At 42.6% G+C, this 23,034-nt stretch overlaps 1 protein-coding gene across 6 annotated transcripts in view; it reads right to left on the bottom strand.

The window, feature by feature from the left end:
* The window catches only part of TJP1 (tight junction protein 1), a 377,020-nt gene extending 354,497 nt beyond the window's left edge, over nucleotides 1–22,523 (bottom strand). For all 6 annotated transcript variants that reach the window (XM_040493816.1, XM_040493817.1, XM_040493818.1 and 3 more), the window contains exons 1-2: nucleotides 22,166–22,523; nucleotides 10,459–10,585 (exon numbers count right to left, since the gene is read on the bottom strand). In XM_040493816.1, the coding sequence (XP_040349750.1) occupies nucleotides 10,459–10,585; nucleotides 22,166–22,508 (470 nt within the window). In that variant the 5' untranslated portion in view covers nucleotides 22,509–22,523. The remainder of the gene's footprint in view (nucleotides 1–10,458; nucleotides 10,586–22,165) is intronic.
* Between the last annotated feature and the right edge of the window lie 511 nt (nucleotides 22,524–23,034).

Raw genomic sequence — 23,034 nt, 5'->3', positions numbered from 1 at the left:
GAATCAGTTTGGTGGCAACTCTAGAATTTGTCTCCAGATCAATCTTCTAACATGACTCTTGAGTAAAAGAAGAAATTGTGCTACAGGTAGTGCCCAGAGTGGATATTGGGGCAGAAGTAAAGGCTCAGTGCCCTGAGCTGTCAACTGCTTTGAGGGACAAGAAGAACCCACGCTAACAAGTCAAGTGACCCTCAGAACCTAAATGTCAGCCTGTCTAGTCACATGTCCTGCTAAAATCAGCAAGTTGTTATGTCCAAAAGTAATCAGTTCTGGAAAATTAGAAGTAAGTTCTTAAGTGAAAACCTGAGCAAGGCGCCTGGGTGGCTCAGTTGATTAAGTGTCCGACTCTTGGTTTCAGTTCAGGTCATGATCTCACAGTTGGTGAGTTCGAGACCCACATTGGGCTCTGTGCTGACACCATGGAGCCTGCTTGGATCCTATCTCTCCCTCTCTTTCTGCCCCTCCCCACTCCTGCTCTATCTCTATCTCTCTCTAAATAAATAAATAAACAAACTTTAAGTGAAAACCTGAGCAGATGTGCTTCATATACAATGGGCCTGATTCAAGGTCTAATCAGGAGCTGAAAGACTCAACAGAGGAATTCTCCCAGAATGCACTGCAAATCAAGATGTCAGGGATAAAACTGAAGGCAAGTATTATGAATGCTATTCATGTGTAGTGGCTCACGCAGTAATTGAGTTCAAATCCTGCCCAATCTTTTATTAGCTCTCTGATCTTGGATAAGTCACATCAGCATTCAATCTCTCAGTTTTCTCAGCTGTGAATAAGGGAAAACCAGAGGAACTACAGTATATGATAGGTTTGAGCATTATATAAAATAACAGGTAATGTGCTCAAAAAGGGCCTGAAAAGAGTAGGACTCAATTCTTAGTTAAGTTTCTATCATTATTAATATTAATAGACCATCAGATACGTGAAAAATAAATATGCTACCACATGCCATGTACGAAGATATGTCTAAAATTAAAAAATGCAGAAATGTTCAAAAGTAATGATGACAAAGGTAGTCGTATGCTTCAAAACAACAGAAGACAAAAAACCATGAAATCATAAAACTAGAATTCTATGTCAAAAATAAATAGGACACAGTTTATATTTATAATAAAAAACTGTGAAAACAATAGCAATGAGCCTTTATGCCTGAACAACATGGTATCAAATGTTACCAAAATATATAAAGAAAAATGTATTGAATCAAAGTGAGAATAGTCAAAATGAGAGAATCTGGCAAATTTCTAAGATGATTGATTAAATAGACAAAAATAAATGACATAGGCTTTTAAGTATTGAAATCACAAGCTTGATTTCAATAGTAACCTACAGAATTTTGAACCCAATAGCGAATACACATTTTTGTAAGCACACATGAAATATCTACAAAAATTGATATCATCTTAAACAAAAAAGTCTCAATCAATTTCAAAAAGTAGTAGGCACTCAGGCTAATTTTCTAATCACAGTGTAATAAAACCAGAGATTAGAAATGACACAGAATGTATGGAAGCGTTGAATCACCATGTTATACACCTGAGGCTAATATTACACTGTATGTTAACTGACTGCAATTGACATAAAAACTTAAAGTAACACAGAGAATAATATCCCACTCAAAAAGAAAAAAAGAAGAAAAAGTTATATGGCCTTGGAGATCAAAGCAAAACAGAGTGGCATTCTGTCACTCTTGGGTAAAGTGGAAAGTCATGCTTGGCACCTGCCAGTAGTTTCTACTTGGACGAGGACTTTGTGTTACTCAGAAAACAAAGGGAAAGGAAATGAAGTCCAAAAGCTAGCAAATGCTTCAAATTAAAAAAGAAAGAAAGAAAGAAAAAAGAAAAAGAAAATTTAACAGATAAAAGCAGAAATTCGTGAAATGGGCCAACAATGAACTTTGATAAGACCAAAATTAAATTCTTTGAAAACTAATACTAATAAGAAATACAATGGCAAACCATTAGCAGCCTTGATCCAAAAAAAAAAGAATGAGAAAAATCACTACCAATGGAGAAGAGGCTTTCAAGAATTAATTAAAATTAACTACAGAGGGGGCACCTGGGTGGCTCAGTCGGTTAGGTGTCCAACTTTGGCTCAGGTCATCATCTTGAAGTCCATGAGTTCAAGCCCTGCATCAGTCCATGAGTTCAAGCCCTGTCAGCTGTGCTGACAGCTCAGAGCCTGGAGCCTGCTTTGGATTCTGTGTCCCCCCCCCCACACACCCCCCCGCCCCTTCTTCACTCATTTTCTGTCTTGCTCTCTCAAAAATAAATGTTTTAAAAAAACACGTTAAAATTAACTACAGAATCAGAAGACCTAAATCCTTGATGGTTCCGTTGCAAAAATTGAAGACGTAGTCAGAGGTCTCATCCTAAATCAGGCCCAGATTTAGGCAGTGTTTTGGGGGAATTCTTTTGGCCTTTTGAGGAACACATGGTTCTTATTATTCAAACTAACTCTGAGAACAGGGACAGATAGCATTCTAAAAGTCTAGAAAGTCCTAATATTTAAACTCATTTTCATTTGAGAGGTGCACGCATGCCAGTGATTTAGAGGGAATTGGGATCCTACTGGGGCTTCCTCCTGGGAAGGGCTGAGACCAGGGCTGGGTGAAGGGGGATTCTACTTCCTACCCTACACATTTCTGCAGTTTGATTTTTTTTCAATAAATACTCATTGATGGATTAACTACATAACATATTTTTTAAATATTTTATTTATTTATTTTGAGAGACAGAGAGCTCAAGTTAGGAAGGGTCAGAGAGAGAGAAAAAGAAAGAGAGAGGGAGAGAGAGAATCCCAAGCAGGCTCTCCACTGCCAGCGCAGAACCCAACGCAGAGCTCCATCCCACAAACGGTGAAATCATGACCTGAGCCAAGATCAAGAGGCGGATGCTTAACTGACTGAGCCTAACTATATAATATTTTTAAGCCAGTCATTATTTCATTTATTAGTATTAATTTTTAAACCAAAAGAATAAGTAGGAAGTATTATCTCTATCAGAGGCTGGCAAATTTTTTCTGTGCAGGGCCAGTTAGTAAATACTTTAGCCTTCTGGGGCCCATACAGTGTCTGTCACAACTTCCCAACTTTGGTGGCTAGCACAAAAGCAACCACAAGCTATATGTAAATGAATATTGCGTTCATGTTGTAATAAAATTTTATTCACAAAAACAGGTTGTAGGTTGGATTTGGTCCTCTGCCATACTTTGCTAACCCTGATCTCTATCATGAATGGGGAAATTGGTATTTTGATGCATTTTATTAAACCTCTGTCTGATATTTGATTCATTTAATATTTGTTGAGCACCTATTATGTTCCAGGCACAGCTCTTGGGACTAAGGATACAGTAGTTAACTGAACACTGTGCTCAGGGAGGGTTGCATTCTACTGGGAGAAAATGGATGATATGCAAATAAAAACATAATACATCAGGAATTAATAGTTAGGATGATAATGGGGATGGCACAGTTTTAGAAAGGGTGGTAAGAAAGGCCTCCTTGAGAGGTACGTGACCATCAGAAAGAGGCTGAGGATGCCCTGGGCAGTGTTGGGAGAGAGTGGGGAGCTGCTCCAGGGAAGAGACAAGTGTGAAGTCTGAAACTAGCAATGATAATCAGCAAAAAGCTGATGTGCCCATAGCAGTGTAGGAAGGGAGTGGAGGGAGCATCTGGGACACAGGGCCAGTGTCTACCACGCCATTTGAAGGAGTATGGACTTTATCATGGTCTGATGGAGGTTCCTGGAGGGCTCTAGGCCAGGCTGTGAAGTGGCTGATTCACATGTTCAAAACCTCCCTCTGTTGTAGCAACACAGACAAAGCAGGGGACAAAGCAGGGGCTGGTTAGGAAGCTCCTGCAGCCACCCAGCCATCATTGGGGTAGGGAGGGGGGGCGTGTGCCGAGGTTTGGTCAGATCTTGGAGACAGTTTGCAGGTGGAGCTGGCAGAACTGGTGGGGTTTGGGATGTGGGGTAAAGGTAATGGAAGAGAGGAGGGTGTGATCCAAGGTTTTTGACCAAATTGCCATCTTCTGATACCTGAGCAAATGAGGGCTTGAGGGGACTAGTTCCCAGGTGGTTGTGTACACCTTGTTTGACTTGCTTGCTAGGTTGTCATCAGTCTCCAGCCAGTAGGGTCTGGACTTTAGGAGGAGATGCAAAATTTGGAGTAATGGAGGGTGGAGGGGGCAGATAAAGGGTCACGAGGTAATCAGGGAGAGTGTTGACAAAGAAGCAATGCTCAGGACTGGGCCATGGAAGAGCCACCAGGATGCAAGATCCAGCAGAGGAGCCCAGAAGGTGGTGCAGGTGATCAGGAGAGACCCAGGAAACCATGCATCCTGGGAGCCAAGGGAAGTGCCAATCAAAGGCCAGAAGATGAAAATCCTTTTCCCAGACTACTTTAACAAGGGCAGTAGGGTCCAGGGTACAGAGTAGGTTCAAGCAGGAAAATGAGGCCAGAAAGCCAAGCCAGGCACCTGGAGATGTGGATCCAGGCTAGTGATTGGGTGGTAGAGCAGATCCTCCGCTCACTGCAGACAAACCAGCAAGCTCTGACCCAGCCGTGCTGGGCTCTGAGAATTACAAAGAGGATGAAAGAGTTCCTTCTTGTGTGTGCATGGTGTGGTGGTGGGAGGGCTGTGGGAAAGGGTGACAAATGGAAACAACCAATCTATTCTGGTAAACATGAAGAATGGGGCCAGTGCAAGGGTGAGTGGAAACAGAGGGGATTCCCATCCCATTTTCCCAGATCTGTGTTCATGGAGGATGGGGGGAATTTTACAAGAAGATTCCCAAGGGTTTAGTCAACTGAAGAGCCTGTATCACCATACATTGTCAGCAACATGACTATGTCTCAGTATGAAGGTTACTCAAGAAATTGAAAGTAGAGTTATCCTTTGACCCAGCAGTTATACTACTAGATATTTATCCAAAAGATACAAAAATGTTGATTTGCAGGGGCACATGCACCCCAATGTTTACAGCAACACTATCAACATTGTGTATATATACACATTGTGTATATGCACACAATGGGATATTACTCAGCAATCAAAAAGAATGAAATCTTGTCATTTGAACAACATGGATGGAACTAGAGTGTATTATGCTAAGTGAAATAAGTCAGTCAGAGAAAGACAAATATCATATGATTTCACTCATATATGGAATTTAAGAAACAAAACAGATGAACATAAGGGAAGGAATGGAAATATAAGATAAAAAGAGAGAGGGAGACAAACCATGAGACTCTTAAATACAGAGAACAAGCTGAGGGTTACTGGAGAGTAGATGGGCAGGGGGATGGGCTAAATGGGTGATTGGTATTAAGGAAGGCACTTGTTGGGATGAGAACTGGGTGTTATATATAAGTGATGAATCACTAAATTCTACTCCTGAAACCATTATTACACTATATGTTAAACTAACTTGGGTTTAAATAAAATTAAAAAAAAAATGTTCCACTATGGCTCAGCGAGCTAAGTCAGGTCGGCAGAAATTCAGCCCTTTCCAATGCACAGCAAAGGCTCAATTGGCAAGGGAGGGCAGGAGACCTACATTTCTTTTCATCCAATGGTGTTAAAAACCAGGCTGGCCACATCCTCAGGTCTGCGTCTAGCACACACCCTGTGAATGAGGAACACCAGGTCCTTGGAGGCAGCAAGGCTCTGGACAGGGCACAGAACCCAAGGTATGGAGCAAGTCACTTCATGGCTGTTCCTCAGTTTCTACACGTGTGCCTTGGGGGGGATAATCATGCTTTCTGGTGCCTCAGAGATGATTTAAGATAATATGTGGAAACTGCTTGTGAACCCTGAGGGTTGTAGGTGTGATGAGAATGTCCTCCGTACTCCATGGAAGCATCTAGACCCACTGAGAATTATGAACAGACAGCTGAGGGAGGGTCATTCTTCATCAGTAAAATTTTAGATATTAAAAAATGACCAGCATTCTTTACATTTGTCCAACATTGTTCTTTTTCCAGTGCATTGAATGTGTATAAATCAAAACACAATGTTGGCTTCTCCCCGCATCCTATAGCCTTGTCTTTGTGCAGCCTGATGCCTATATTCCCAGCTGCCACCTGCCTATATTCAGGACCACTGCTGCTGGCTTCTCATTGGTGGATCCACAGGTCCTGGATACTGTTGCCTTGGTGAATTCACAACATTGCGTGTGGGTAGGGGCAGAAGCTTCTCTGATTTATCTTCTGCTCTTAAAAGTTGAGGTTATCCCCAGATGAAGCTTAAAATAAATTATGACTTTCCCTTTCCACTGTTTTATTTTTCTTCAATTTATGCTTCTGTGAGCAAGTAATGTTCTTTTATTGACAGCTGAATGAACAGAAAAATGAGGAAAAGCAAATGTCTCCTTTGTCGCAGTTCTTTCCCCTCTCCAGCCCCTCCTGGAATGGAGAGATAAAAATTACAAAGCACGCACCATAATTTTTCTGAAATCAGGTCTCAGGGCTGAGTGGGAATGATCTACTTTGACAGCCTTCATTTCAGCCGTCAAGTGGGAGAGGTTGTGTTCCATTCTGTCTTATCTTCCATTGATGAGTGTGAGGATGAGGGGAAAGCATGTGATCCCATGGGGCACAGATCGGGCTTCCACAATGACAGCCACACAGCAAACATCGTGCAGTTGAAATGTCTTCTAACACTTGGTGGAATCAAAGTGGGCTTTTTTTTTTTTTAACATTTATTTATTTTTGAAAGAGAGAGGACAGAGCACAAGTGGGGGAGGAGCAGAGAGAGAGGGAGACACAGAATCTGAAGCAGGCTCCAGGCTCTGAGCTGTCAGCACAGAGCCCGATGTGGGGCTAGAACTCATGAACCGTGAGATCATGACCTGAGCAGAAGTTGAATGCTTAAGCAACTGAGCCACCCAGGCACCCCAAAGTGGGTTTTGATGTGAGTGTGGCAAAACCCATTCAGGAAAGAAACTTTTCTCACCTGCTGGTAAAACCCCATGGTGCACCCCTAACCTATTCATGAACTCAGAACCTAAATATAAATTACTTATGGCATTATCTATATTACTGTTCTCCTTAAGAGGCAGGCTTAAAAGCTGACCACACAGGTGCTTAATAATACCATACTGCTGTTCCTGGTGTGATAAAATACCCTAATGGGGTGCATTATCTATAGGCCTGCATTTAAACAGGAGAATGAGATGATCAATTGTAATTTTAGGCCAATGTTTCACTGAAGTGGAACAATCTACATGTTGTTTTTATGAACAAAACAGGGTTTACATCATGCACACATAGGTTAACCTAACAGACTTAACTATTGTTCTAAAATTTATCCAATATGTAGGACAGTTTAACTCTGTATTTATTTTTTTTAACATTTTTACAAAGTTTATTTATTTTGAGAGAGACAGAGAGAGCGTGAGCAGGGGAAGGGCAGAGAAAGAGAGGGAGAGAATCCCAAGCAGGCTCCTCACTGTCAGCGCAGGGCCTGACACGGGGCTTGATTGCATGAACCATGAGATCCTGACCAGAGCCGAAGTCAAGATTTGGATGCCCAACTGACTGAGCCACTCAGGTGCCCCAGTTTTAACTCTTTAAATCATGGCATGATATATTTGGGAGTGTACAGAAAAGTTTGCAAAAATTATCAGCAATAAACAGTAAGCTCAGAGGGAGTGGTAACATAGGGATAAACCAACATTACATAGGGATAGAATGGCCAGTGATGGCCCCAGCATGGAAGGTTATCCACATGTTCTCCAGCAGAGTTATAGGTATTCTGTTTGGGATTTTAGTCTATAAAAGGACAGTGAAGTCAGAGAGAAGCATGAGCTGTGAGGAAAGCATGGGCAGGGAAGATGGTGAGAGTGTGGGTCATTGTCATGGAGAGAACAACCAACCCAGGGTCATGGGTGAGATTGGCTACAAGTTTTCCCTGGGAGATGAAAGTGAAGGTATATCATTAGCTTAGTCTTAAATTCAGAAGGGCCTGAGGCTGGGGGCAGGAAGCAAGTGGAGATGGGTCTCTACTCTTAGACCATTTCAGTGTGTGTCTTACCCCATGTGCAAAATCTAAGGGAAAGATTGGTGGCAGTTGTGGACCTTGGGAATGGAGGAAAAAGAGAAAGTGTTGACTCCCCCCAGGAATCAGTAAAACCAAATGCCTTAGAAACTCAAATAAAGCAAGCACAGCAGGTGGCTACTTTGGAGCCCAGACCTCACACTCTCCTGGGACCTAACGCAGAGTGATGATCTGAGGTCTCTTCTTTTCATCCTTATGTTATCCCTGGATGGGGGATAAAAAAGGAAAGAGAGAGAGGAAAGAAGGGTCTAGGATGTGGAGAAACGTAGGAGGGGTCAAGAAATAGTAATCTAGATACTATGTTTGCACACAAGACAGAAATTCAAAATCCAGGATGATCTGCTGCACTTATTAATGTAGCACGTGTACCAAAGGTGCCCCTGGGGCTGGTGTGTGGCTAGACCCAGTGAAACAGAGGGGGCAAAAGTGGTGGGGTGTGCCTAGTCAGCAGGTCCACTGTGCATGGACTAGTTGCACAGAGAAAATGCTGATAGCCCGAGACCAGACGGTTGTCTTAATTGTAAAGAGGAGCCAAGTGTACAGAGTGCTCAGTCACCAACCCCTTAGCAGTCATTGAGTGCCGACTCTCGGCCAGGCACAGAATAGTCTAGGGCATGGACAAGGAAGAATAGGTGAAGGGAGGCTACTTTGCACATTTTTGTGCATTTAATCCCCACAATGACTACTCAATATCCTCACTGACCACAAGAGAAATGCAGGGATAAAGGTTAGCAGCTCGCCCAAGGTTACATAATACTTGTGATGCTTGCTTGTATGTGTGAACTTGGCCAGGCCACGGTACCCAGTTGTCTGGTCAAACTCCAGTCTAGATGTTGCTGTGAAGATATTTTTGAATGAGACTAACATCTAAACCAGTAGACACTGAGTAAAGGAGCTTACACTCCAAAATGCGGGTGGGCCACACCCTATCACTTGACATCCTCAAGAGTAAAGACTGAAGTTTCCCCAAACAGAAGGAATTCTCCTTGAGACTGCAACATAGAAACCTGCCAGAGTTTCCAGTCTGCTGCCCCATGGAATTTGGGTTCAAGACTGTAACACCAGCTCATATTTGAATTTCTATCCTGGCAGGGCTTGCCCTATGAAATTTGGACTTGCCAGCCCAAACTATTGCATGAGCTAATTCCTTAAAATAACTTTCTTTTTCTCCATATATGTGTGTATAGATCTTTCTCCTTACCGAAAACAAAAACTAGAAGGGTAAAATCATCTCTTTAACAAACCCCAGAGGCACCTGTTAATGCAGAATCCTGCACTAGGAAGGGCTGTGATAGATGGAGGCCAGGCCTCAATCTCCTGGACAGGGCTGGCAGGAGGTCATGCTCTCCACATGGGGGGGGTGGGGCTCACCCCTGAACTACCAACCCAGACCCAGCCAGAGAGAGCCAGGAGGAGCCTGCGGAAGAATCATATTGCAGGGAACCCAAGGCCACCCAGGTCAGTCTAAGGGACCTCTGAGAACCATGCAGCAGGGAAAGAAACAGAAAGCAGGATGTGTACCTTCTAAGTGAATAGACCATGAAAATGGGGCCCCAAGTACATATTTGCATTAATAAGCTTGATGAATGGAAAAATCAATTATATATGCTAATTAAACACAGTAAATATTGGCTTGTGCACTTTTCTACAATGCTTACTAAGTACCAAAACTTAGATATTTATAATCAATCCATTAAAAGATCAAAGAAAACTGATGATTTACATTTTTCATGGGGGGGGGGAAGGACATTGAATGGAGTAGGAACCATTTCCATGGTTGATTTGAGTTCTTGGTTTATTCAAGTCCTTCCTGTCAGAGAGTCTGTACCTGCAAGAAATGGCCATAAAGGCTTACCACAGCTCAAATTTTATTCTGGCCCATAAAATACAGAATTTGTGAGCCAGAAAGGAGATGAAGACTACTCATATTTGGGCAACTCCAGAGCATCCCACAATGAGTTGAGTATTCAGGTGTCTTGGGGGACAGAAGCATTAACACGGATGCTAGGAGACTACTGCACAATTCTTAGATGTTAGAATTTTACTACTGAAGTGCATAATTATCTGGGACGCTGAGAAATGAACAGCATCAGCCTGTTTTGGACTCTGACAAAGAACAAAAAGTAAGAACAGTCAGTTGCATACTTGAACAGCATCAACTGCCTGGAATAAAATGGTGCTTCTCAAGTACTATTCTGTTTATGCTGCAGGACAGGCTAAGAAATGACACAGTGGTCTGGGCTTGCCCCAGAAAATATAGGCATCAGTCAAATAATTTGTAAGTGGCCAGAGGACACAGTGGAAGGAGAAGGGGAGGAAGAAAATGAAAAGCAAACAGATAGGACTTCTTAAAGGTTTCAAATGCACTGAGAATGTGAACATACTTGTTAAATAATTGAAGACTTTGTTCTTGATCTTCTGTCTCAAGGACATCGCTAGGTTCAGGCTGAGTTCCAACTCTTGCTTTTTCCTCTGCAGTGGATGCCTCTTGTAAGATCCTATAGGTTTGTTCTGTATGATAACATAAGCAGGTATCACAGCTCTGGCACGAAGCTCACCCATTTGCTGCTGCCTTTCTTTTCTTCCCTAAAGTTATATGTTGCTGGGGATTTGGCTATTCCAAATTGTATACAAAAAGATGATTTTTCAGTTCATGTTTGACATTTTTCTAAGCAAACACCCAATTAGTTCATTGAAAAGATTGTTCATTACAAGGTGTTCAAAATAAATAGTAGCTTGTTTTGGCTAAGAATACAGTGACCATATTTCAAAAGTGCATGTTGGTATTTTTCTGGTTATGGGGGTTGCAGTAAGCACTGACCTTCTTTGCAATATATAAAAATGGGTTTCATGGAAAGAGGGATAGAAGGAAAGGGAGGAAGCAGAATCCCTTTCAAATGCGGTTTCTTCCTAAACTACTGGCCGGTGACCTTCACAGACTTCCCTACCTTGAACTTGGGTTTGGGTTTGGGTTTGGATTTGTTTTTTCTTGGGTTTGGGAACCAGGGTCACAGGGAGTTTCTACTGACTTTTAACACTCAGGTGGAAAGCTCATTTTCTTCCTCTCCAGGACTTGACCATGATCTCTGCCATAGTTTGGAGCAATACCTTTTCTACACACCTGATTCTAAACCTCTGAGAACTTGTTCCTTGTGAGCTTCTTCACCCCACCTCCCAATAGTTATAAGAGGTTATGTTCCTAGCAAAGAGCTGTTGGCACCCACAATTAAAACCTTCTGGGGACCCCTTTGGCATCCAAGCCCAGTTCATTAACCTCTTAGCCCGCCCTTGCCCTGCCCTTCTTCATGTACACCTCCTCTCTTCCTTGAATTCCTAGAAGGTGTCCTCTATCCTCCCATCCATGTGTGCGCAGTGCGAGGTCCTGAACCTGCAAGGTGTAGAAATGTCATGATCTGTGCTGTTACATTAAATCACATTGCAGTGGAAAGGCTCATCCCAAGAGACAGGCAATAGGAAAGGATGGCATTGGCATGGCTCTCCCTGCGGTCCATTTGCATGCTCCACACTTTAATTGTCCTTCCAGCTCTAGGTCTTGCCTCCTCCCAATGGGACAGGGATGGGAACAAGAGAAATGCAGGGACCACCTTAAGGGGTGGGAACTGCCAGAGGAATGAGCCTCCTGCCTCGTTGTGGGGGCTTCTCCCCTGTAATCAAGGATATTGGGCATTCTTTTCATCCCTGGTGGCACAAGTAACATGTTTGGAATGACCTATGTTGTCCACAAACAACATTAAAATGTGGACATAAAACGTGAAATGCTATGGTGCTCCTGGGTCCCATGAACTGGTAATATTGAGTGAAATGCAATAACTTCTTGCCTCTACCCCTATTCTGATTAGATCATTTTGCCTTCCACAGAGCACTCCAAGGCATAACTGCTAATTTGGAGCCTTTCCAGCTTGGTCACTCTGGGATACATTTGTTTAATAGTATATATTTCTAGTTATGGCAGCTGGCTCTTTTTGTGTTATAAGAGCTTCAGGGCCTCCTTGGCGTTTATAGAAGCTGAATCTACCTCCACACAGTGAGAGGAAATGGATTTCCTTCTGAAGGTGGGTGTCATTATAGCTCATAATAAAGCAGCCCCTTTCTGGAGCACCCACAAAGGATGAGCCCCATGGAACACAAGTGGATCGCCCCACGCTGGAGGGAAGTGAGCCTTTGTTTAATAGCCTGGAATTATTACCTAGGGAATCACCCATAAAGGTAAATCTAAAACTCTAAATGCTGCCCATGGATCTGACATTCAGGTGACAAAAGACCTGGAATAGTTTCGAAGTTTTAAAAAATAATCTATCTACATTTTGATAATGTTATTGCTATATGTATACACATTTTTATAATTTTTAATTTTTTTTGCAGTTTATTTGAGAGAGAGAGACAGAGCACATGAGAAGGGGAGAGGCAGAGAGAGAGGAGGGTGAGAGACCCCTAAGTGGGGCTTGAACTAACAAACTGCAAGATCATGATGTGAGCTGAAACCAAGAGTCAGATGCTTAACTGACTGAGCCATCCAGGCATCCCTACAATTTTTAATTAAGATTTTATTTTCAAGTAATCTCTATACCCAACATGGGGCTTGAACTCACAACCCCAAGATCAAGAGTTGCACATTCCACTGATTGAGCTAGCCAGTCACCCCTACAATTCTTTTTTTTTTCAATATATGAAGTTTATTGTCAAATTGGTTTCCATACAACACCCAGTGCTCATCCCCAAAAGTGCCCTCCTCAATACCCATCACCCACCCTCCCCTCCCTCCCACCCCCCATCAACCCTCCGTTTGTTCTCAGTTTTTAAGAGTCTCTTATGCTTTGGCTCTCTCCCACTCTAACCTCCTTTTTTTTTTCCCTTCCCCTCCCCCATGGGTTTCTGTTAAGTTTCTCAGGATCCACATAAGAGTGAAAACATATGGTATCTGTCTTTCTCTGTATGGCTTATTTCACTTAGCATCACACTCTCCAGTTCCATCCATGTTGCTACAAAGGGCCATATTTCATTCTTTCTCATTGCCACGTAGTATTCCATTGTGTATATAAACCACAATTTCTTTATCCATTCATCAGTTGATGGACATTTAAGCTCTTTCCATAATTTAGCTATTGTTGAAAGTGCTGCTATAAACATTGGGGTACAAGTGCCCCTATGCATCAGTACTCCTGTATCCCTTGGGTAAATTCCTAGCAATGCTATTGCTGAGTCATAGGGTAAGTCTATTTTTAATTTTTTGAGGAACCTCCACACTGTTTTCGAGAGTGGCTGCACCAATTTGCATTCCCACCAACAGTGCAAGAGGGTTCCCGTTTCTCCAGCATCCTTTCCAGCATCCTCTCCAGCATCTCCAGTCTCCTGATTTGTTCATTTTGGCCACTCTGACTGGGATGAGGTGATATCTGAGTGTGGTTTTGATTTGTATTTCCCTGATGAGGAGCGACATTGAGCATCTTTTCATGTGTCTGCTGGCCATCCGGATGTCTTCTTTAGAGAAGTGTCTATTCATGTTTTCTGCCCATTTCTTCACTGGGTTATTTGTTTTTTGGGTGTGGAGTTTGGTGAGTTCTTTATAGATTTTGGATACTAGCGCTTTGTCCGATATGTCATTTGCAAATATCTTTTCCCATTCCATTGGTTGCCTTTTAGTTTTGTTGGTTGTTTCCTTTGCTGTGCAGAAGCTTTTTATCTTCATAAGGTCCCAGTAGTTCATTTTTGCTTTTAATTCCCTTGCCTTTGGAGATGTCTCAAGTAAGAAATTGCTACGGCTGAGGTCAGAGAGGTCTTTTCCTGCCTTCTCCTCTAGGGTTTTGATGGCTTCCTGTCTCACATTCAGGTCCTTCATCCATTTTGAGTTTGTTTTTGTGAATGGTGTGAGAAATTGGTCTAGTTTCATTCTTCTGCATGTTGCTGTCCAGTTCTCCCAGCACCATTTGTTAAAGAGACTGTCTTTTTTCCATTGAATATTCTTTCCTGCTTTGTCAAAGATGAGTTGGCCATACTTTTGTGGGTCTAGTTCTGGGGTTTCTATTCTATTCCATTGGTCTATGTGTCTGTTTTTGTGCCAATACCATGCTGTCTTGATGATGACAGCTTTGTAGTAGAGGCTGAAGTATGGGATTGTGATGCCTCCTGCTTTGGTCTTCTTCTTCAAAATTACTTTGGCTATTCGGGGCCTTTTCTGGTTCCATATGAATTTTAGGATTGCTTGTTCTAGTTTCGAGAAGAATGCTGGTGCAATTTTGACTGGGATTGCATTGAATGTGTAGATAGCTTTGGGTAGTATTGACATTTTGACAATATTTATTCTTCCAATCCATGAGCACGTAATGTTTTTCCATTCCTTTATATCTTCTTCAATTTCCTTCATAAGCTTTCTATAGTTTTCAGCATACAGATCTTTTACATCTTTGGTTAGGTTTATTCCTAGGTTTTTTTATGCTTCTTGGTGCAATTGTGAATGGGATCAGTTTCTTTATTTGTCTTTCTGTTGCTTCATTATTAGTGTATAAGAATGCAACTGATTTCTGTACATTGATTTTGTATCCTGCAACTTTGCTGAATTCATGTTATCAGTTCTAGCAGACTTTTGGTGGAGTCTATCGGATTTTCCATGTATAATAATATCATGTCATCTGCAAAAAGTGAAAGCTTAACCTCATCTTTGCCAATTTTCATGCCTTTGATTTCCTTTTGTTGTCTGATTGCTGATGCTAGAACTTCCAGCACTATGTTAAACAACAGCAGTGAGAGTGGACATCCCTGTCGTGTTCCTGATCTCAGGGAAAAAGCTCTCAGTTTTTCCCTATTGAGGATGATGTTAGCTGTGGGCTTTTCATAAATGGCTTTTATGATGTTGAAGTATGTTCCTTCTATCCCTACTTTCTCGAGGGTTTTTATTAAGAAACGTTGGTGAATTATGTCAAATGCCTTTTCTGCATCGATTGACAGGATCATATGGTTCTTATCTTTTCTTTTATTAATGTGATGCATCACGTTGATTGATTTGCGAGTGTTGAACCAGCCTTCTATCCCAGGAATGAATCCCACTTGATCATGGTGAATAATTCTTTTTATATGCTGTTGAATTCGATTTGCTAGTTATCTTATTGAGAATTTTTGCATCCATATTCATCAGGGATATTGGCCTGTAGTTCTCTTTTTTTACTGGGTCTCTGTGTGGTTTAGGAATCAAAGTAATACTGGCTTCATAAAATGAGTCTGGGAGTTTTCCTTCCCTTTCTATTTTTTGGAATAGCTTGAGAAGGATAGGTATTATATCTGCTTTAAATGTCTGGTTGAATTCCCCAGGGAAGCCATCTGGCCCTGGACTCTTATTTGTTGGGAGATTTTTGATGACTGATTCAATTTCTTCGCTGGTTATGGGTCTGTTCAAGCATTCTATTTCCTCCAGATTGAGTTTTGGAAGGGTGTGGGTGTTTAGGAATTTGTCCATTTCTTCCAGGTTGCCCAGTTTGTTGGCATATAATTTTTCATAGTATTCCCTGATAATTGCTTGTATTTCTGAGGGATTGGTTGTAATAATTCCATTTTCATTCATGATTTTATCTATTTGGGTCATCTCCCTTTTCTTTTTAAGAAGCGTGGCTAGAGGTTTATCAATTTTGTTTATTTTTTCAAAAAACCAACTCTTGGTTTTGTTGATCTGCTCTACAGTTTTTTTTTAGATTCTATATTGTTTATTTCTGCTCTGATCTTTATTATTTCTCTTCTTCTGCTGGATTTAGGCTGCCTTTGCTGTTCTGCTTCTATTTCCTTTAGGTGTGCTGTTAGATTTTGTATTTGGGATTTTTCTTGTTTCTTGAGATAGGCCTGGATTGCAATGTATTTTCCTCTCAGGACTGCCTTTGCTGCATCCCAAAGCGTTTGGATCATTGTATTTTCATTTTCGTTTGTTTCCATATATTTTTTAATTTCTTCTCTAATTGCCTGGTTGACCCACTCATTCTTTAGTAGGGTGTTCTTTAACCTCCATGCTTTTGGAGGTTTTCCAGACTTTTTCCTGTGGTTGATTTCAAGCTTCATAGCATTGTGGTCTGAAAGTATGCATGGTATAATTTCAATTCTTGTATACTTATGAAGGGCTGTTTTGTGACCCAGTATGTGATCTATCTTGGAGAATGTTCCATGTGCACTTGAGAAGAAAGTATATTCTGTTGCTTTGGGATGCAGAGTTCTAAATATATCTGTCAAGTCCATCTGATCCAATGTCTCATTCAGGGCCCTTGTTTATTTATTGACCGTGTGTCTAGATGATCTATCCATTTCTGTAAGTGGAGTGTTAAAGTCCCCTGCAATTACCATATTCTTATCAATAAGGTTGTTTATGTTTATGAGTAATTGTTTTATATATTTGGGGTCTCCTGTATTCGGCACATAGACATTTATAATTGTTAGCTCTTCCTGGTGGATAGACCCTGTGATTATTATATAATGCCCTTCTTCATCTCTTGTTACAGCCTTTAATTTAAAGTCTAGTTTGTCTGATATAAGTATGGCTACTCCAGCTTTCTTTTGGCTTCCAGTAGCATGATAAATAGTTCTTCATCCCCTCACTCTCAGTCTGAAGGTGTCTTCAGGTCTAAAATGAGTCTCTTGTAGACAGCAAATAGATGGGTCTTGGTTTTTTATCCATTCTGATACCCTATGTCTTTTGGTTGGCGCATTTAGTCCATTTACATTCAGTGTTATAGAAAGATACGGGTTTAGAGTCATTGTGATGTCTGTAGGTTTCATGCTTGTAGCGATGTCTCTGGTACTTTGTCTCACAGGATCCCCCTTAGGATCTCTTGTAGGGCTGGTTTAGTGGTTTTTGTTTGGGAAGACCTTTAACTCTCCTTCTATTCTAAATGACAGACTTGCTGGATAAAGGATTCTCGGCTGCATAGTTTTTCTGTTCATCACATTGAATATCTCCTGCCATTCCTTTCTGGCCTGCCAAGGTTCAGTAGAGAGATCGGTCACGAGTCTTATAGGTCTCCCTTTATATGTTAGAGCACGTTTATCTCTACCTGCTTTCACAATTTTCTCTTTATCCTAGTATTTTGCCAGTTTCACTATGATATGTCATGCAGAAGATCGATTCAAGTTACGTCTGAAGGGAGTTCTCTGTGCCTCTTGGATTTCAATGCCTTTTTCCTTCCCCACTTCAGGGAAGTTCTCAGCTATAATTTCTTCAAGTACCCCTTCAGCACCTTTCCCTCTCTCTTCCTCCTCTGGAATACCAATTATGCGTAGATTATTTCTCTTTAGTGCGTCACTTAGTTCTCTAATTTTCCCCTCATACTCCTGGATTTTTTTATCTCTCTTTTTCTCAGCTTCTTATTTTTCCATAATTTTATCTTCTAGTTCACCTATTCTCTCCTCTGCCTCTTCAATCCAAGACCTGGTTGTCTCCATTTTATTTTGCAGCTCATTGATAGCATTTTTTAGCTCCTCCTGGCTGTTCCTTAGTCCCTTAATCTCTGTAGCAATAGATTCTCTGCTGTCCTTTATACTGTTTTCAAGCCCAGCGATTAATTTTATTATTTTAAATTCACTTTCTGTTATATTGTTTAAATCATTTTTGATCAGTTCGTTAGCTGTTGTTATTTCCTGGTTGTTTTTCTGAGGGGAATTCTTCCATTTCCTCATTTTGGATAGTCCCTGGAGTGGTGCGGGACTGCCGGGCACTTCCCCTGTGCTGTCTTGAATAACTTGCATTGGTGGGCAGGGCCGCAGTCAGACCTGATGTCTGCCCCCAGCCCACCACTGGGGCCACAGTCAGACTGGTGTGTGCCTTCTCTTCCCCTGTCCTAGGGGTGGGATTCACTGTGGGGTGGTGTGGCCCGTCTGGGCTACTTGCACACTGCCAGGCTTGTGGTGCCGGGGATCTGGTGTATTAGCTGGGGTGGATCAGCAAGGTGCATAGGGGCAGGATGGGTAGGCTCAGCTTGCTTTTCCTTTGGAGATCCACTTTGGGAGGGGCCCTGTGGCACCGGGAGGGAGTCAGACCCACCTGAGGGATGGATCCGCAGAAGCACAGCGTTGGGTGTTTGCGTGGTGCAAGCAAGTTCCCTGGCAGGAACTGGTTCCCTTTGGGATTTTGGCTGGGGGATGGGCGAGGGAGATGGCGCTAGCGAGCACCTTTGTTCCCTGCCAAGCTGAGCTCTGTCATCCGGGGCTCAACAACTCTCCCTCCCATTGTCCTCCAGCCTTCCCGCTCTCAGAGCAAAGCTGTTAACTTATAACCTTCCAGATGTTAAGTCCCACTTGCTGTCAGAACACACTCCGGCCAGCCCCTCTGCTTTTGCAAGCCAGGGGGGCTCTGCTTGGCAGGCAGGTTGCCCCTCCACCCTGGCTCCCTCCCGCCAGTCCGTGGAGCGCTCACTGCCTCGTTGCCCTTCCTACCCTCTTCCGTGGGCCTCTCATCTGTGCTTGGCTCCGGAGACTCCATTCTGCTAGTCTTCTGGTGGTTTTCTGGGTTATTTAGGCAGGTGTGGGTGGAATCTAAGTGATCAGCAGGATGCGCGGTGAGCCCAGCGTCCTCCTACGCTGCCATCTTCCCAGGATCCTATCATCAATATCACCCCTACAATTCTTAATGTTTAGGTAGTTTTAGGCTCACACAGAAGTTGCAAAAGTAGTACAGGAAGTTCCCACACACCTTCCCTCAGTTTCCCCTCAAACATAACATATTACATGACTCTACTACAATAATCAAAACCAGGAAAATGATTTTGTTAAAATACTAAACTGCAGATGTGATTCAGACTGTACTAGTTTTTACATACATTCATTTTTTGTGTGTGCATGTGTGTGTGTGTCTGTGTATGTGCGTGTGTGGTTGCCATATAGTTCTATAACATTTTATCATTGGTATAGATTTGTGCAACCACAACAACAATCAGATGGTCTCTTTTTCAAATTAAACATTTCTATTTTATTTTTACTATGGACATTTTCAAATATGCAGAGAAGTATAAAAATAATGTAATAGATACTCATGTTTCTAACTCTGGATTTAACAGGTGTTAACATTTTGACACATACACTTCATCAAATTTGTTAAAGATTTAAAATATTAAAGAGGTAGGTAAATGCTACCTGATCTCCTTCCCTCTCCCTCTTCCTTCTCAGCCAAGGTTATTTCTTTTTTCTTTGATTTTTTTGAGAGAGACAGCAGGGGAGGGGCAGAGACAGAGGAGGACAGAGGATCCAAAATGTGTTCTGCACTGACAGCAGCGAGCCCGATGCAGGGCTTGAACTCATGAAGCGTGAGATCATGACCTGAGCCGAAGTTGGACGTTCAACTGGCTGAGCCACCCAGGCACCCCCCAGGGTTATCTCTTCACAAGCAAAATTAAGTAGCAAACCAACAAACAAACCTCACTCTGTATTTGTCCTTACCTAAAAAGTGAAATGGTTACTACCACAGATATTCAGTCTGTTTTGGACTTACCAGAATTTTAAGTTACATGGTAAAAAATATTTATCAAGGTGTTTTTTTTTAATATGTTATACATATGTAATAGAAATAAAGAATTTGGCAATACAAAGATAAAAGGACTGCAGTGGTCTTCTTTGTCATGGTACTCTACATAAAGTTGTATTGAATTAATAAATGCATGGAGTCAACAAATGCTTCTCTGATAAACATATCACACTACAAGCTATAAGAATGTTTTACATGGCAGCCTAAAATAGTGTATAAGTGAGAAGCCATGGGGTGTCTGGGAGGTTCAGTCAGTTAACCATTTGACTCTTGATTTCGGCTCAGGTCATGATCTCACAGGTCATGAGATTGGAGCTCTGGGTCAGGCTCTGTGCTGTCAGCATGGAGCCTGCTTGGGATTTGCTCTCTCCATCTCTCTCTGCCCCTCCCCAGCTCATGCTTGCTCCCTCTCGCTCTTCCTCTCTCTCAAAAATAAATAAATAAGGCATTTAAAAACAAAAAAAAGAAGGGGCACCTGGGTTTCTCACGGTTTGTGGGTTCGGGCCCTGCATCATGCTCTATGCTGACAGCACAGAGCCTGCTTGGGATTCTCTGTCTCCCTCTCTCTCTGCCCCTCCCCCACTTGTGCTCTGTCTCACTCTCTCTCTGCCCTTCCGCCACTTCCTTTCTATCTCTCTATATCAAAAATAAATGAACATTTTTTTTAAAAAGACTAATTCGGGGCGCCTGGGTGGCTCAGTCAAACATCTGACTTGAGCTCAGGTCATGATCTCGCGGTTCATGAGATCGAGCCCCACATGGGGCTCTGTGCTGACAGCTCAGAGCTTGGAGCCTGTTTCAGATTCTGTGTCCCCCTCTCTCTCTGCTCCTCCCCTGCTCATGCTCTGTCTCTCTCTCTCTCTCTCTCTCTCTCTCTCTATCTCTCTCTCTCTCTCTCTGTCAAAAGTAAATAAACATTAAGAAAAAAAGACTAATTCACAGCAACTATCCTAATAACCAAGGAAAATTTTTCTATTAAGACAAATCTTAAAATCCATGTAACACCTGTCACGTTGGCACCATGAAGTTTCAGTCTTAAGGAAGTGTTACAGGGCAAACAGGCCAATAACAAAACGCTGCCTCAAAACAGCTCAAATCCTCCCCTGCAATTCTCAAAGACTTGGGTGAGCACCCATGCACACAGGACACAGCTTCACAAACAGGGATCCCTTTCTTTTGCCTCTGCCTCCATGGCTCCTATCACTGCCCCCAGAACATCTGCTGCCCCCCCCACATCCCCCAAACGCTCCTCCTCTGTCCTGCTCACCTTTCCCTCCTTTTCATTCCTTTTCATACGGCCCGACCCAAACCCTCTCTTAGCAGGAAAGACTCCTTTCTCTTTCAAACTTAGGAGGTAGGGACGTTGAGATAGGCAATTACAGGAGAAGAGAAACAGCTAAGAAGATCCCTGTGCTGGTTTTTTAAAATGCAGCTTTATTGATATCTCATGCACAGATCATGAAATTCATCCTTCTAAAGTAATACAATTCAGTGGTTTTTAGTGTATTCACAGACATGGTCAACCATCACCACTAACTGATTTTGGAGAATTTTCACCACCCCCTAGAAAAAGCCCTGTACCCACTAGCAGTCACTGGGCATTCTCCCTACACCCAGCCCCCCACAACCACTCATCCGCTTTCTACCTCTATGGATTTATCTATTCTGGGCATTTCAACAGAAGGAATCATACAGTTAGGTGGACTTTGGTGACTGGTTTCTTCATCTTAAAGTTTTCAAGGTACATCCATGTTGCAGCATGGGTCAGATCTTCCTTTTTAGGGCAGAGTAATATTCTATTTAGGGATATAGCACCTTCTGTTTATGCATTCATTGGTTGATAGATATTTGGGTTGTTTCCACTTTTTAGCTGCTTTAAATAATGTTGTTATTAACATTCATACACAGCTTTTTGTTTGGGTATATGTTTTCATTTCTCTCAAGTTTATACCTAGGATTAGAATTGCTGGGTCATAAGACAATATTTGGAGGAACCGTGATCATTCCTGTGCCTTCACCTGTGAAATGACAGTTCAGTCCAGCTGCCTTAACTTATTAGTATTTTATGCCTTGCACTTCAAAGTCTGTATTAAAACAAGAATGGTGCAAATCTTTCTATTAGTTGACTGAGATCATCAGGTTTTATTTGGTATCACAGACATTTGCTTCTGCATCATGAGACTTTATAGAGAAACATTGGCTTTTAAAAAAATTGTTTAAATATTTATTCATTTTTTGAGAGAGATAGATAGATAGGGAGAGAGAGAGAGAGAGAGAGAGAGAGAGAGAGAGAGAGACCATGATTGGGGGAGGGGCAGAGGGAGGGAGACACAGAATCCAAAGCAGATTCCAAGCTCCGAGCTGTCAGCACAGAGTCCAACACAGGCATGAACCCATGAATTGCGAGATCATGACCTGAGGCCCGTCAAAAGCTCAACCGACTGAGCCACCCAGGAGCCCCAGCATTGGACTTTTTTTTAACCAAATGCTGTGTGGAGGCACACTATTACACAGTGAGGGTGGGGTGCCAGAGATTTTGCTGAGACACTAAGCTCACTACTTTCCAGAGCAAGCCATGTTCTTACCTTGGTAATAAAGGAAAAAGCAGGTGAGCAGGTAAGGACAGAATTCCTCCAGATGAGAGCAGAAAGCACAGAAAGCCTTTGGACCTTTGGAGCAAAGCTTCAGAAAAAAGGACTCCACTCTCCGTGGGTGGCAATGCCAGGAGAGGATCTCTCTGTACTCCTTCAGGGAGAACACGCCATCATATACCAGACGTGGGAGCACCTGGCTGATGTTGAATTCCTTTAGTATCCTCTCCTTGTAACTCAGCGGCATTTCCAAGAGCTGCTTGGTCCTCTGCTCCCTTTCTGCCTGTGTTGTTGACTCACAGCAATAGAACCAGGGCCTGGCCCCTGCCTCACCCATCTCAACGCCTGCAGAGCTGCTGAACGATCTCCCTCCTGGGCCTCGCTGCTCTGTGGCCTCTGAGGGCAAGGACCGCACCACACGGACATCTGCAGGCAGACTCATCCTGCTGGCCTCAGTTATTACAGATCTGCGGGAGAGGGGAGGCCTGGGATTAAACCCGCATGCTGACTGGCGTGGCCCTAAGAGGATTGTACTGCACTGATTAGCCCTGTGCAGCCGTTAACTTTAAAAGATGAAGAAGAAACACAGTCTGGCTAATACCTGTTCTGTTGAAATTCTTCCTCTCAGCCCCAGGTGACCATTTTCCCCTTGGATTCCCCCAAATGGTTGCTTTCAACGTTATGAACCTAACATGCTCACCGACTCTATCACATGGTCTCATTATAATGTCAGCAGCTGTATCAGGAACTGTGCGACTCAGGTCGCCCTGCCAGCCTAGTTTGGGGTTAGACTTTGCAGAAAACTGCAGACGGGAGAGGAAAGTAGCAGAAGCCGGTTGTTTAAGGGTGTTTCAGTTTTATTC

This window comes from Herpailurus yagouaroundi, unplaced genomic scaffold (genome assembly GCF_014898765.1).
Source record: "Herpailurus yagouaroundi ecotype Mexico unplaced genomic scaffold, PumYag 185, whole genome shotgun sequence".
Lineage (NCBI taxonomy): Eukaryota > Metazoa > Chordata > Mammalia > Carnivora > Felidae > Herpailurus > Herpailurus yagouaroundi.
Note: the sequence above shows the minus strand (reverse complement) of the source record. Positions and strands in the feature narration are given on the sequence as shown.